This window comes from Enhydra lutris, unplaced genomic scaffold (assembly GCF_002288905.1).
Source record: "Enhydra lutris kenyoni isolate GAN:26980312 unplaced genomic scaffold, ASM228890v2 scaffoldscaffold1, whole genome shotgun sequence".
Classification (NCBI taxonomy): domain Eukaryota; kingdom Metazoa; phylum Chordata; class Mammalia; order Carnivora; family Mustelidae; genus Enhydra; species Enhydra lutris.
In genome coordinates, this window is record NW_019154085.1 from 77,385,300 (window position 1) to 77,397,655 (window position 12,356).

The 12,356-nt window shown below is 46.6% G+C and overlaps 1 protein-coding gene across 1 annotated transcript; it reads right to left on the reverse strand.

Annotated features, from left to right (window-relative positions):
- Positions 1–1,014: 1,014 nt before the first annotated feature.
- Positions 1,015–2,244, reverse strand: LOC111145452 (neuronal differentiation 1). Its single transcript, XM_022500351.1, has one exon. The coding sequence runs from the start codon at positions 2,242–2,244 to the stop codon at positions 1,174–1,176; it is 1,071 nt and encodes a 356-aa protein (XP_022356059.1). The 3' UTR covers positions 1,015–1,173.
- Positions 2,245–12,356: the final 10,112 nt, after the last annotated feature.

The following is a 12,356-nucleotide window of genomic DNA, read 5'->3' on the forward strand; positions in this document are numbered from 1 at the left end:
TCTCAAACAGCACTTATTCTGGACTGCATTTTACATGCAATAGCTATTGTTCTAATTATGAATTAAATGGTTTGAATTTATTTAAGCTACTGTACTAATTGACTACAATAGGTATAAATCCCAACATTAACAACCTGATTAGATTTAGGCTCAGATTTATTACATGAATATATGACAAACCACCATTTGTGTGACTATGTATAAAATCATGCATTTATATTTTCTGGGAACATCAATAGCTTCAGATTCTCTGTAAAATCATGGAATGCAAAGGAGTAAAAGACTAAAAAGAAACAGTGCAAATTGTATGTGATAGTCAAGCAGCTTTTGATTTAAAGAAGGGTATGTTGGCATTTGTTTATAATATGTATATACAAGCTTGTGCAAGTAATGTGTTGAATTGATATGTTTTGATAGGGACTACATCTCTCTCTCTTTTTTTTTAAATCCTCTTAAGAGTTATGGATCTGGTTTTCGTTTTAAGGAGAAGGAAAGACTTTAAAGTGAAATGAATTGCTCAAATTGTGCAATTTTTTTTACAATTAGAGAGGAAAGAAGTGCTAAGGCAACACAATAACTTTCTAAGCACTTTTCTGCTGGTTTAAATTAGTTAAATTATTTTGTATAAATTAGATATAATTCTACTTTTCTGATATGTATAAAAATTGATGAAGCTGCATGGTTTTAAAATAGGAAATCCACATTATAAAAAGTCATTAAAAATTCTGTACAAAATCACAACAAAATAATTCAGCATGGGAAAGGTAACAAGTAGTAAAATGCTGGTTGAAAAATATATATTTATATATATTTTAATTGGCCCATTACTAGTTTAAAAATTGCATAGATCCTAATTATTGCTTGTGATTTTGTTATCCCGATCTGATAATTAATATGATCTGAATACAGCTACACCAAATTTGTGGTGCATTTTTTTAACTGTATTACTTTTTTAAAATAGAAGAGCTATAGAAAATAATACATAAGGTGAACAGGAACTTTGATCCCCTGTTTCTTCCAAAGGCAGTAACGACAATAAATACATATATCACTTGAAGCTTGGAGTATTTGCACTTTGCAGCAATAGTACCCAAAGGGCTGCCTTTTGTAAACACCACAGTCACTGTAAGCACAGTGGGTACGTTTCCCGGGGATGGTGAAACTGACATGCTTCTAATCGTGAAAGATGGCATTGAGCTGGGCACTCATGACTCGCTCATGATGTGAATGGCTATCGAAGGACATGATATTGTCTATAGGGATCTCACAGCGAGGGGCAGCGGCGCCCGAGAAGATTGATCCGTGGCTTTGGGCCCCTGCCAAGGTCGCTGCAGGATAGTGCATGGTAAAGGCATAATTTTTCTCAAACTCCGCGGACGGTTCGTGTTTGAAAGAGAAGTTGCCATTGATACTGAGCGGCGGGCTGAGGGGTCCGTCAAAGGAAGGGCTGGTGCAGTCAGTCAGGGGGCTTTCAAAGAAGGGCTCAAGCGCAGCGCTGTAGGCGTGCGGCGGCGGCTTAACGTGGAAGACATGGGAGCTGTCCATGGTACCGTAGGGCGGACTGGGCAGCCCCGGCGACTGGTAAGAGTACGGGTGCACAGGGAAGGAAGCGCTGGCGGTAGGCAGGTGCGGAGGCATGTCCTGGTTCTGCTCAGGCAGAAAAGTCCGAGGATTAAGCTGCAGGCAGCCGGCAACCAGGTTGGTGGTGGGCTGGGATAAGCCCTTGCAGAGAGTCTGTACGAAGGAAACCAGATCAGGGCTTTTGCCTGAACGCAGGATCTCTGACAGAGCCCAGATGTAGTTCTTGGCCAGGCGCAGCGTCTCGATTTTGGACAGCTTCTGCGTCTTGGAATAGCAGGGCACCACCTTGCGCAGGTTGTCCAGAGCCGCGTTTAGCCCGTGCATGCGGTTCCGTTCCCGGGCGTTGGCCTTCATGCGCCTTAGCTTAAAACGCTCCAGGCGCGCCTTGGTCATCTTCTTCTTTTTGGGGCCCCGTCTCTTGGGCTTCTGATCGTCGTCTTCCTCTTCCTCTTCTTCCTCCTCTTCCAGATCCTCGTCTTCGTCCTCCTCCTCTGCCCCGTTCCTCAGTGAGTCCTCTTCCGCGTTCATCGCTTCGAGGTCGTCCTCCTTCTTGTCTGCCTCGTGCTCCTCGTCCTGAGAACTGAGACATTCGTCTGTCCAGCTGGGAGGACCCTGGGGCTGAGGCTCGCCCATCAGCCCGCTCTCGCTGTATGATTTGGTCATGTTTCGGTTTCCTACATTCAACAGGGGTGGGAGAGAGGAACAGAAAGAAAAGGAGGAAAACGCTACATTCAAAAACTACCTAAGCCTTCAGCTCCCACTCCCTAACCTTGTAGAAATGCACGTGAGGAGAAGTACCAGCTCATTACAAAATGGATGCCCCTAAGAAAAAGTTAAATGCTGTGTTTTATAATGGCGCGCGTGTGTCCCGCTGACACATAGGAGACAGGGCAGGGCTGGAGGCGGGGGAGAGAGTAAATATGTGTATATGTACACTCCTGTGTGTGTTTCCTAGTGGTTGATGAAAGTGTGTTTATGGTGATTATGTGACAGAATAATATGCGTGAAAATGAGCATACATTTCGACTACTTCATGTTTGTTGTTTTTTTCCCTGACTACCTCACATTTATCTGCATGAGTTCAAAGTCACTCGCAACTCCACAAAAAATGAGGAGTTTGAAAATCCCAATTTTGTTTGTTCCCTTCTCTGCCCTGGCTTCTTGTACTTAGCGATTACAGTTGAAGAGCCCTTACGTAATGTACTAACGGTGGCGGTGATTTTTAAGAAGATTATACTAACTGGAGATTGAAGAGCAAATGCTTGGCGGAGGAAAAGTAGTATCCACCAAATTATTTCACCATTAACGAAACATTTGGCAACAAAAGTGGTCCGGGGTCTCCATCCCACCCTTTCCTTTTTTTTCTCGCCTCCCACCACAGTCCCTCTGCTGAATTTCCACCTTCTACAAAAGCTCTGGCTACATGACCAGGGCTGAGGGCACGGCGCAGAGCGCCCTTCCACGCACTTGGGATCAGGTGCGGAAGGCTCCTCTCTAATAAACAGCCCATTGAAAGAGCTGCCCGCTCTTTATTGGGGCTTTTCAAACTTCGCCTCAAACCTCTTTTTAAAAGAATGAGTAATTATAATGGTCGGTGATTGGCAATAGAGAAGTTGCCGCTTCTAATAAAGAAAATAAAAAGCCTTTAGTGAGACAACTGAATTTCTGGCTTTTGCAATGGCTGCTGGAGACTTGGCAGCCTCTGGAGCAGTAACAGGTAGCAGGAGTTGGTTCCTCTCTCCTCCACACTCCTCCCCTCCCCCCTAACTAAACTATCTGTCAACGGGATTTCCCCCCCCCCCCCCCCGGGGTGTGTATACTCCAGCTATCAAATATCCCTTTTATTCACTGAAAAAATAAGTTGGCACTTCCAATGTGCATAAAATAGATGCACACAAAACAAATCTTGGTATCAGGGCTTTTCTTTTTTCTTTTTCCTTAACTGGAAGAAGTGAGAAAGTGAACTAGTTATTTGCTTTCATGACTTTGAAATCACCACTAGCAAATAATCAGAGTTACTGTGCATTATTTTAAAAATCCAAAGATGCTCCTACAATTTCTCCCCTCCTCAAAACCAATATACTAAAACATCTTTTTTTTTTTTTAATCAGAAAGCCTGCGGTAGTTATGTGAGTGATGCGAGTCGAAATGTGTGAGTATTTGCCTGCAATCATAAGGAGGAGTGCCTGTTTCAATACACATACACACGCTCGCAAACGCACACATTCAGAATATATGTGGGTATATTCGGTCTTCAATTACTGCTTTTATTCTCAGGCAAAAATGAAAGAATTGTAATTACCTGCAGTTGTTAGTAGGTCCTGAGCAGTGATGGTCTCATAACCCTGGGGCCTCCGGATGCCGTGCCTTCTGCGTGGGGCGAATTCCTCGTTTCCCCGTCGGTCGGGCGCTCAGGTTATATAGGCGGGTTGGTGATGCTGAGCGCAGGCGGGGCCGGGAGCGGAGCGGCTAGCAGGTCCTTGCGCCCGGCGCCTGCGCACGCGTCCAGGCTGAGCGCTCCCTTCGCCCTCCCCCACCGCCCGCCCCTTCAGCATTGCTGCTCTCCCTCCCTCCTCCGATTCCAGCTCCCCTAGCCCCCACCCCTACCCCCGCCCCATCTCCTTCCTCCCCGGCATGCGCCATATGGTCTTCCCGGTCCAGCCAGGAGCCGGGGACCACGTGACCTGCCCATTTGTATGCCGCGGAGCGCTCCATTCCGGCCCCTTTGTGGCCAGAAGAAAGTGGCCCATCTGTCGCCAGTTAGAGACTCCGCGGACCTGTTTTTACCCGCAGGAGAGATTAACCCTTTCAGGCGGCAGAAGGGAGAGGGGGCAAGGGGGGAGGAGAATTGAGGGAAGGGAGCGGGAAAGCTAACATTGACTGCGTTTAGATCAGAGTGAGTGGCCCGCGTTGGGGCGGGAAGTAGGGCAGAGGTGAATGAGGCAGCAGCGTGGAGACTGAGGCGTGCAGGGAAGCGTCCTGACTCCGTTGGATGTTTCCTCCAGGCTTTGGTCTCCAGAGCACCAAGACTTTCTGCCCTCTCTGAGTCGTCCATCTCTGGGTTTCCTCCTCTTGGCAGACGCTTTGCTTATTGGCGCCAAAGGGTGGCTTCTCATCTCCACCGAACCTTTAAGAAAACATATACGCCATGTAAAAACGGCTTCATCTGTAAACTCAGCTTTGATGCTAGTTCTTTAGCCTCCTTAATTGTATCGTCCACTCCCACTCTCTACAGTCCAGAAATTTTGTACCAGTCATTCTACCCCACCATACATAATGCAACTCGGTGTACCCCCACCTTCAGCTACCCCTGTTCCTAAAGACTTCCTCACAGAAGTCCTGGCCCTTGGAGCAGGTTAGTCCACACGCTCAGGCCTTGGCTCCTTCAGCCTCAGAGCTCTGTGTGTGAAAGCTGGGGCACTCCTTTGATGCTTGGATTCTGCCTCTTTGCCAAGGCCATTGGATTGTTGCAAAGGATGCCCTCATCTGATGCCCCTTGTTCCTTGCCATAGGCTGGCATTCCACCCTCTCAGGCCTGTGAGTGGGTACTTGGCTCCCACAAGCCTTCTCAATAGGAGGATGCAACTGGCCTATGCTAAATGAGTCTTTTCGTTCCTCTTTCAAGAAAGAACTGTAACACAACTCTGGAAGGGGTTAATGGCCATGACTCCTCTATACCTCAAAGATACTGTCTTGATGCGACCTCCACCTTGTCCATCAAACAAAGATCATAGAGATTCCTGACTAATTTTGAAGGAGCTATATTTGTGTTTGAATGGTGATTCTTTATTTATTCATTCCTACCAAGGCAGACTTTAGTCACATATCCCATCTTTTCCATTCCTTCTCCACCAGCTTCTTCTCTAATCCTCCATTAACTAACACCTTATCCCTCCCAGACCTATCGCCCCTTCAAATGAATGCCTCGAACTTGGATTGTTTATTTAAAGGCAATCGTTCTAAAAGCCCCTCAAGTTTGCAAACAATGTCACGGTTGAGCGGCAGAAGCTAGGTGCATCTGGGAAGTGGAGGGGCGGTGCAGTGGAGAGGGGAAGAGGGTTCTAACAAGATCACTGGTGTCTGGAAGGTGGTGGTTGCAACCTTCCCCGTCCACTGAAAGCATGACATGAATTATGCTGAGTTTCCAAGACCAGACCTGTAAGGAGATTTTGCTCTTCTGCGTTCACTCGTCAGTGTACAAAGAGCACAGAAGAATGTCAAATAATTCACCTCAGAACCTAGTCTCATTATTTACCCCTGCACCGTCTGTATTATCAGTGATGGGTTAAAACTCAAGGGGCTTGGAAGTTAAGGCGGGTCCACAACTCGCAGGTCTGAGGACACTTGCTGCAGGGCGGACCAAGTGCTCCCCACTCTCCGGGCAGCCGCCCCACAGGCTAGCTCACCGTGCGGCTACTGGCGCCCTGGCTCTCCCTTCTTGGTCTTAAATGAGCTTTAGGGGAAAACGTTAGGGGCGAATGGAAGAGACGGCCACAGCTGTCCAAAGACCCGGGGATGACCTGGGGGATCCCTCCTTTCCAGGGAAGAGGAAACCTCTTCAGTTTGCGACATCCTGTGGAATAGAGAAGATTCTTGTGGAACCAAATGTTCCAGGGCAGAAAAGGACTGAGTGTTTCGCCACCCGATACTCAAATGCGCAAAGTGCAGAAATTAGTAGACCCGTTCTTTCCCTTTCCTTCTAATAAATTCACCCCTAATCCAGTGTTTGGGATTTATACAAAGAAAAGTCCACTCCGGGATGTTCCAGAGACCTGGCGAGGTTCGGTCTCACTGGCTCTTAATGAGCCTCACGGCCCACAAGAGCTTGGGAGCAAACCCTCCTCTGCGCGGGGAATGTCAATCCCCCAGCGAGGGAATCTTGGCGCTGAGAGAGCCCAGGCTGGACCTCCCGAGGCGGCAGCCGAGTAGTCGGGCCGGGAGGCGAGAAGTACAAACTAGACCTAGATTGAGGCGCTTATTGTTGAGAGAGAGGGGGCGAGAAAGTGAGGCCAGACTACAGTGGTGGCGGTAACGCTGGAAGAGGATGGAGTGCCGGCGCTGTGGGGCTCGGTAGGAGGAACAGTCGCCGCCCCCGCCTTCTTATTTTCCTCTCCCTCTTTGGACTTTGTTTCGACAGTTGCACACTTTTCCCCTCCCGATTGCCTAAATTCTCGCCCTTTCCCTCTGCCCGCGCTGCCAGTTAGCGGTACTCCTCCAGCTCCAGTCCCCACTGGGCGCTGCAGGCTGCTGAGCGGCACGCGAACCGCACGCGCGGGTAACAAAAGCGGCTTTCATGACTCACTGCCCTCGAGCAATGCCCCAAATCTGTCGCCCCCCCGGGTCCCCGCTTGGAGCGCGCGGCGCGGGCCGGGAGGTCCCGGCCGTTAAAGCGGCAGCAGGAGCGCCGGCGGGAAGGGGGGCGGGAGGAGGCGTGTGGCCGTGGTGGGGAGAGGGGAGTGTGGCCTGGGCGGGGAGATTGGGGGGGAGGGGGGCGTGTGGCACTGTGTATGGGGCGGGGAGAGGAGAGATGGAGGCGTGTGGTCGGGATGTAGGGAGTGGGAAGGGTGTATCTGGCGGCGCGGGTGGGGGTGGGGTGTTCGACGCATTCACCGGGCCTAGAGAAAGAGCAGGGGCAGGGCCGGCGTCCCTGGCAGTGACCTGTTTCTCGCGGAAACAGATGCTTGCTTTTGCAAAGGGAGGCTTGCGTTCAGTGAAAGAATCAAGTGTAGCCCGGGTGGCCCCACCGACCTTGAGCGGCTCCCGCGTCCTCTCCCAGCGCATCCCAGGAGGGGGGTGTCCTGGCCTCATCCTGTTCCAGAAGCGGGAGGTGGTGGGAGGCTTCGGGGCGGGTGACACCTTAGGGCGCTGGGGGCCGAAGAAGTCTAGGGCCAGAAAGCTGTAGGTAGGTATTTCATAGGCCCGGCAGCTCAGGGGCCTTTGGGAAGCCAGAGGGGAATGCTATGGGTTCCCCCCAACTTCGCCTGCGAAGCGCCAGGTTTGCGCCTACGCCTCCGGGGAGGCCGCTGGGCGCCCAGGTCCTGGCCAGAGGCTGGAGCTGCCCGGGCTCGACAGCCAGGCGGCGGGGGGAGAGCCGGGAGCAAGAGAGAAGCTATTAAAATGCCTTACCGTCGCCCCGAGCGCAAAACCCGTCCTCCCCAAATCTCCTGGGCTTGCGGCATAATCTTAATTAAGATAATTGATTCATATTGCACCTGCGAGAACGGAAAAAAAATTGATTCCAACCCCCAGCCCCACAAATCGCTTAGAGCTATTGGATGGAGCACAACGCGGCTGTGATTTGGGAAGTGATTTAGTACCGGGCTTCCTCAGCTAGGCCTGCCTGTGCTCTTTTATTTATTATTTATGTCCTCCTTACCCGGCCGGGGCCTGGGTGGCTCCCCTTACGGCGCCTACAGGGCTCAGAGGACCTCGTCTCTGATTTTCAGTCAGAAGTGAGGGGCTTTCCTTAAACCATCCAACATGCAAATCCACAATGTAAAATCAACGCGCGGCTCTGAGCATTGTGGCGGGCGTAGGTCATCCACATGATTGCCCAAGGCCTCGTGCGTTAGATGCGCTCTGTGAGTGTGCTTAAGTGTACAAGTGTGTGTGAATCTGAATATGAATGTATAAGAGTGTGTGAGATTGTTTGAATGGGAGTGTGTACATGAATGTATGAACGTGTGTGATTGTGTGTGAATGTGAGAATGTGTGGATGTGAATGTGACTTGTGCCAGTGTGTGTGTTGGGTTTTGTGAGTTAAGTGTGTGTGAGTGTGTGAGTGGGGGCTCCTGTTCTCAGGTAGGGAAAGTAAACTGAGGGCGCGCGTCTGTTTCAAGCTCCTTGAGCAACAGCTTGAGGTCTAAAGGGGACCGCGGGCTGGCTGGGTAACTGACAAGCGCCCGGTGTTTGCCAGCCTTCGCTTTAACCGAGAGCAGCAAGCAAACAACAAGCCCCGGTAACTGGCTGTAGCTGCCGGTACCGAGAGCAGAAAAACACCGACGACGCCTAAGCGTCCCTTGAACAAAGGCTGCCGCGGGGTTGGGGGAGGAGACCCGGCAAATTCCTGGATTACAGAGAAGCCAGGCGAGCCAGGTTTAGAGCCCCAGGCAGCTTGTAGCAAAAATAGTTTCCTCAAGGTATCAGCACCGTGGACAATTCCCACTTCGCGGCCTTAAAATACTCAGTACCCAGATTCAAAAGAACCCCTTCCAGCAGCTTTTGCTTTTTCCTATTTGCCTTCTTTCACAAAACCACTGACCACCACATGCGAACTTTTAATGAGAGAGCTCTGTATATCTGCATTTAATTAGCCACCTTCTTTTCAGAATAAGTTTCCTGGAAAACTAGATATCCAGGTTTAGGGGTGAGGGAAGGGCTTAAATTATCTTTTGAACTGGCAAGCCTGAAACAAAGAAATGATATATTGAGTAACTTTCAGAAAGATAGTTGCACTTGTTTGCCACACAGTATCAAAATCAAAATGAACTCTTATTTGTTTTTGCTGTGCATAGAAATAATAAAACATCTAAAACTATTTTTAAATTTTGCTTTTATTATATGGAGTATACATTTTATTGATGATATAAGTCTTTTTTCATCACCATTGCCCTTTCAACTCTCAAGTTATTTCATATTATAAACAATTTATATTAAATTAATGGGGAAAATAATCCAACTGATGTTAAATGGCATTATTTGCCCAGATTTGGTGAGCCACATTACCTAAATACTGGATTTAGAATACTGCACTTTAAACACATTCTATCCACAACATACTGGGAAGAATCTAGCAGAGAAAAATCTAGCAGAGATGTAACTTAGAAGAACAAGCACCTTTGGTGATTTCAACATCTTAGAAACATACGCCACACACCCCTCCCCCTATAATTGATGTAATTTTTAAATGCCATTATTATTAGCAACTAGAATGCATATTAAGTATTATTCAGACTTTACTGAAATAGAAAATGTAATTATTTTTGATTCAAGAATTTACACCTAGAGTCTCACTTTCTTTAAATAAAATGTTTTCTTCTTTAACAAATATATTTTCACCTGAATTAAATATTGATAATTTGACCTTTTATGTCTTTAACTAATCAAAAGGGGGAAATTCCAAATGTAGATCTTGGAGTTTGGCCCTGGTGGGTCTTTCTGCTTGAGTAGGCACTGAGATTAAAGGAGTCAAACTTCCTCTTTCACTGCTCTCTCTTTGCACTAATTGCTTATGCAAAAAATGCAGATTTGTATTAATTAGTAACTCCACTGATTAGTTCTGTGGTATTTTCACATAATAAATCATGCTGCAGACATGAATTTTGGCACATCACCCAGTAGTGGCTCAGGCTGTAATACAGATTTCATATTAAAATAAAATCTCTGACTAAATCTACCTTTTTGATGCAGGTACTGTGAGCAGCCACCTGCTGGGAGCACCTGCCATGGGAAATTACTTTTATTCAGTGACAAGCCACTTTTGGAGCCCAAACAGGACAATCTGATTATGAAGTTAGGCTCTTATAATAAATAAACAAATAAATACTTAAATATATATATATATATGCCTAAGTGACACAAATGTGCCTAAACTCTAGGCATTTTACAAACAATGTTATAACAGGATCTACTTGTAATGGGACTAGATTTTAAAAATGACTTCCCAGGTTATGGAGAAATACTGCAGTCTGTTTTCCTCTTGTGAGATTTCTGCTCTTCTGTGAGATACTCTGATGATCTGGGACTTCTCTCACTCATACTCATGGACTTATTCTTTCACTAAGCAGGCAAGCTGGCTCTGCAAGAAGAAAGAGGGAGCAGAAAAGCATAAGGGAGAGGAGTATGAATGCTGAAAGTTATCTCAAGGGGAATTGGCCACTCCCATAATCCTAATATGTGGTGAGAAGCTGAGAGGTGAGGCATCCATAGTTGACTGATGTAAGTAAGACAAATTCTCCTCTACCCATTAGTAACTATATGAACTTCTACATAACTCTTTCTCTTTTCTTTGATGACTGTTTAATTTGATGGGGCAGATTACAACCAATATTGCCAAGATTATAAATTAGACCCTAGTGTCTGTGGTGCCCTCCACCAACCCTTTACATGTTCCTGTTTTCTAGCCACTGAAGACATCTTTCCAAGTCCCCTCAGGTGCTCTAAGCAACTATATACTCTTTCTGGTCCATACTTATTGTTGAAAGGAATCTGTAAATTCATGCATTTTAAGAGATTAAGAGAGAGAGAAAAATGTTAATTAATTTGATTGCCTTTACCTATAGCACTTGCGAAGTAACAAGGCACAGAAGAAAAAAAAAATGAGTACTTGATATTGACATTCAGAGATGAATACAATTTAAGGGAGTTAAATTTTGGTTGGAGGCTGGAGCACCATGCTCTGCTGCAGTTGTATTAAGCAGATTACAATCTCTCTGCCTACCTTTGAGACTGTCCTGAGGTGGTGGCATACTCGGCTGGGGACAAAGGAGGGTCCAGACTCTAGGGAGGTTCTCTCTCTAACCATCATTTACTGAAACTTTCAGATGGCTTGATGATTTAAGGAGAAAGCCATGCATCTTGTAGACGTTTTATCTATTTATCTTAGATGTGGAGAACTTTTTTCAAGGAACAAAAACAAGTAAGCCGAGAGAGGGATATATGATTTAAAGCAGCCCTCTATCAAATAAAATGTGCCCCCCCCCCTTTGCATTCACTCCTGGATCCTACCTCAGATGGTTTGACATGGAAAAGATTGATCATCTCTGATGGGGGGAGGGAAGTCCTATCTTTTCACATTAGTTCATAGTGCTGGGATATAGAGGCTATGTAGAGAATGAGGATGGGACTAAGCAAAGACTCTAAAGTGGCTTCAGTTTATTTTTGGAGAGCTTGTCTCTTCATTCCCCTCCTTTCAGAAACTGCCTTCTTCACTGAGTAATAAATGTATTCTGCAATCTATATCAAGTGTCACTATGTGCTAAGCACTGTGCTTCTAGGTGCTAGGCATACATGGAAACAGTCATTAGTCTGCTTTCTCAAAGCCTTTTAGTGAAAGAGATAGACTTTCATAAGATTTACTCACAAGCAAGTATGCATCCATCTGACTTAAGATAAGTGCAGGAAAGGAAAACAAAACCCACAACTGCATAAAACTGAGGACAAAGGACTGGCAAAAGACTAATGTGGGAGGGCTCCCCACATTAGCAGAGCTGAGGCCATGAGAAGAGCGCTACCCAGTGAAGGTGGCTGGTCTGGGAGAGAGTGTTCCAGGCATGGGGAAGAAGGGCAAGAACAGGCTGGGAAGTTTAAGAACCTAAAAACATTCACCATAACACTAAGAAGATGAAGAATAATGGTAAGAGGTAAGGTAGCGAAAAGAAAGACAGATCCCAGAACCTGCTTTCCATTGAAGAGCTTCAAGCTGCTGGGTGCAGTATGAATGAGACTTGAGTAAGATTTACTTTTTTAGAAGATCATTTTAACCACAGTCTGGAAATACGATTGCATAGAAGCTGGGTTGGGTAAAAAGAGGCTATTTCAGTTTTCCTAGCAGGAGAAGGTGGTACTCGAATTAGGCTGGTTGCAGAAGAAATTAGAGAGCACATTTCAATAGACTTAGAAAGACTACCCTGAAACCACAGCCTAGTTCCACACAAATTACCCAATGGCCACTAAAAACCATGATTCTTTACAACCTTGTGGGAATATTGTTGGCTTCCTCAGAAGTAACATGCTGACTTTAATTTAATTCATTAAGAATTTATGAACCCATTAAA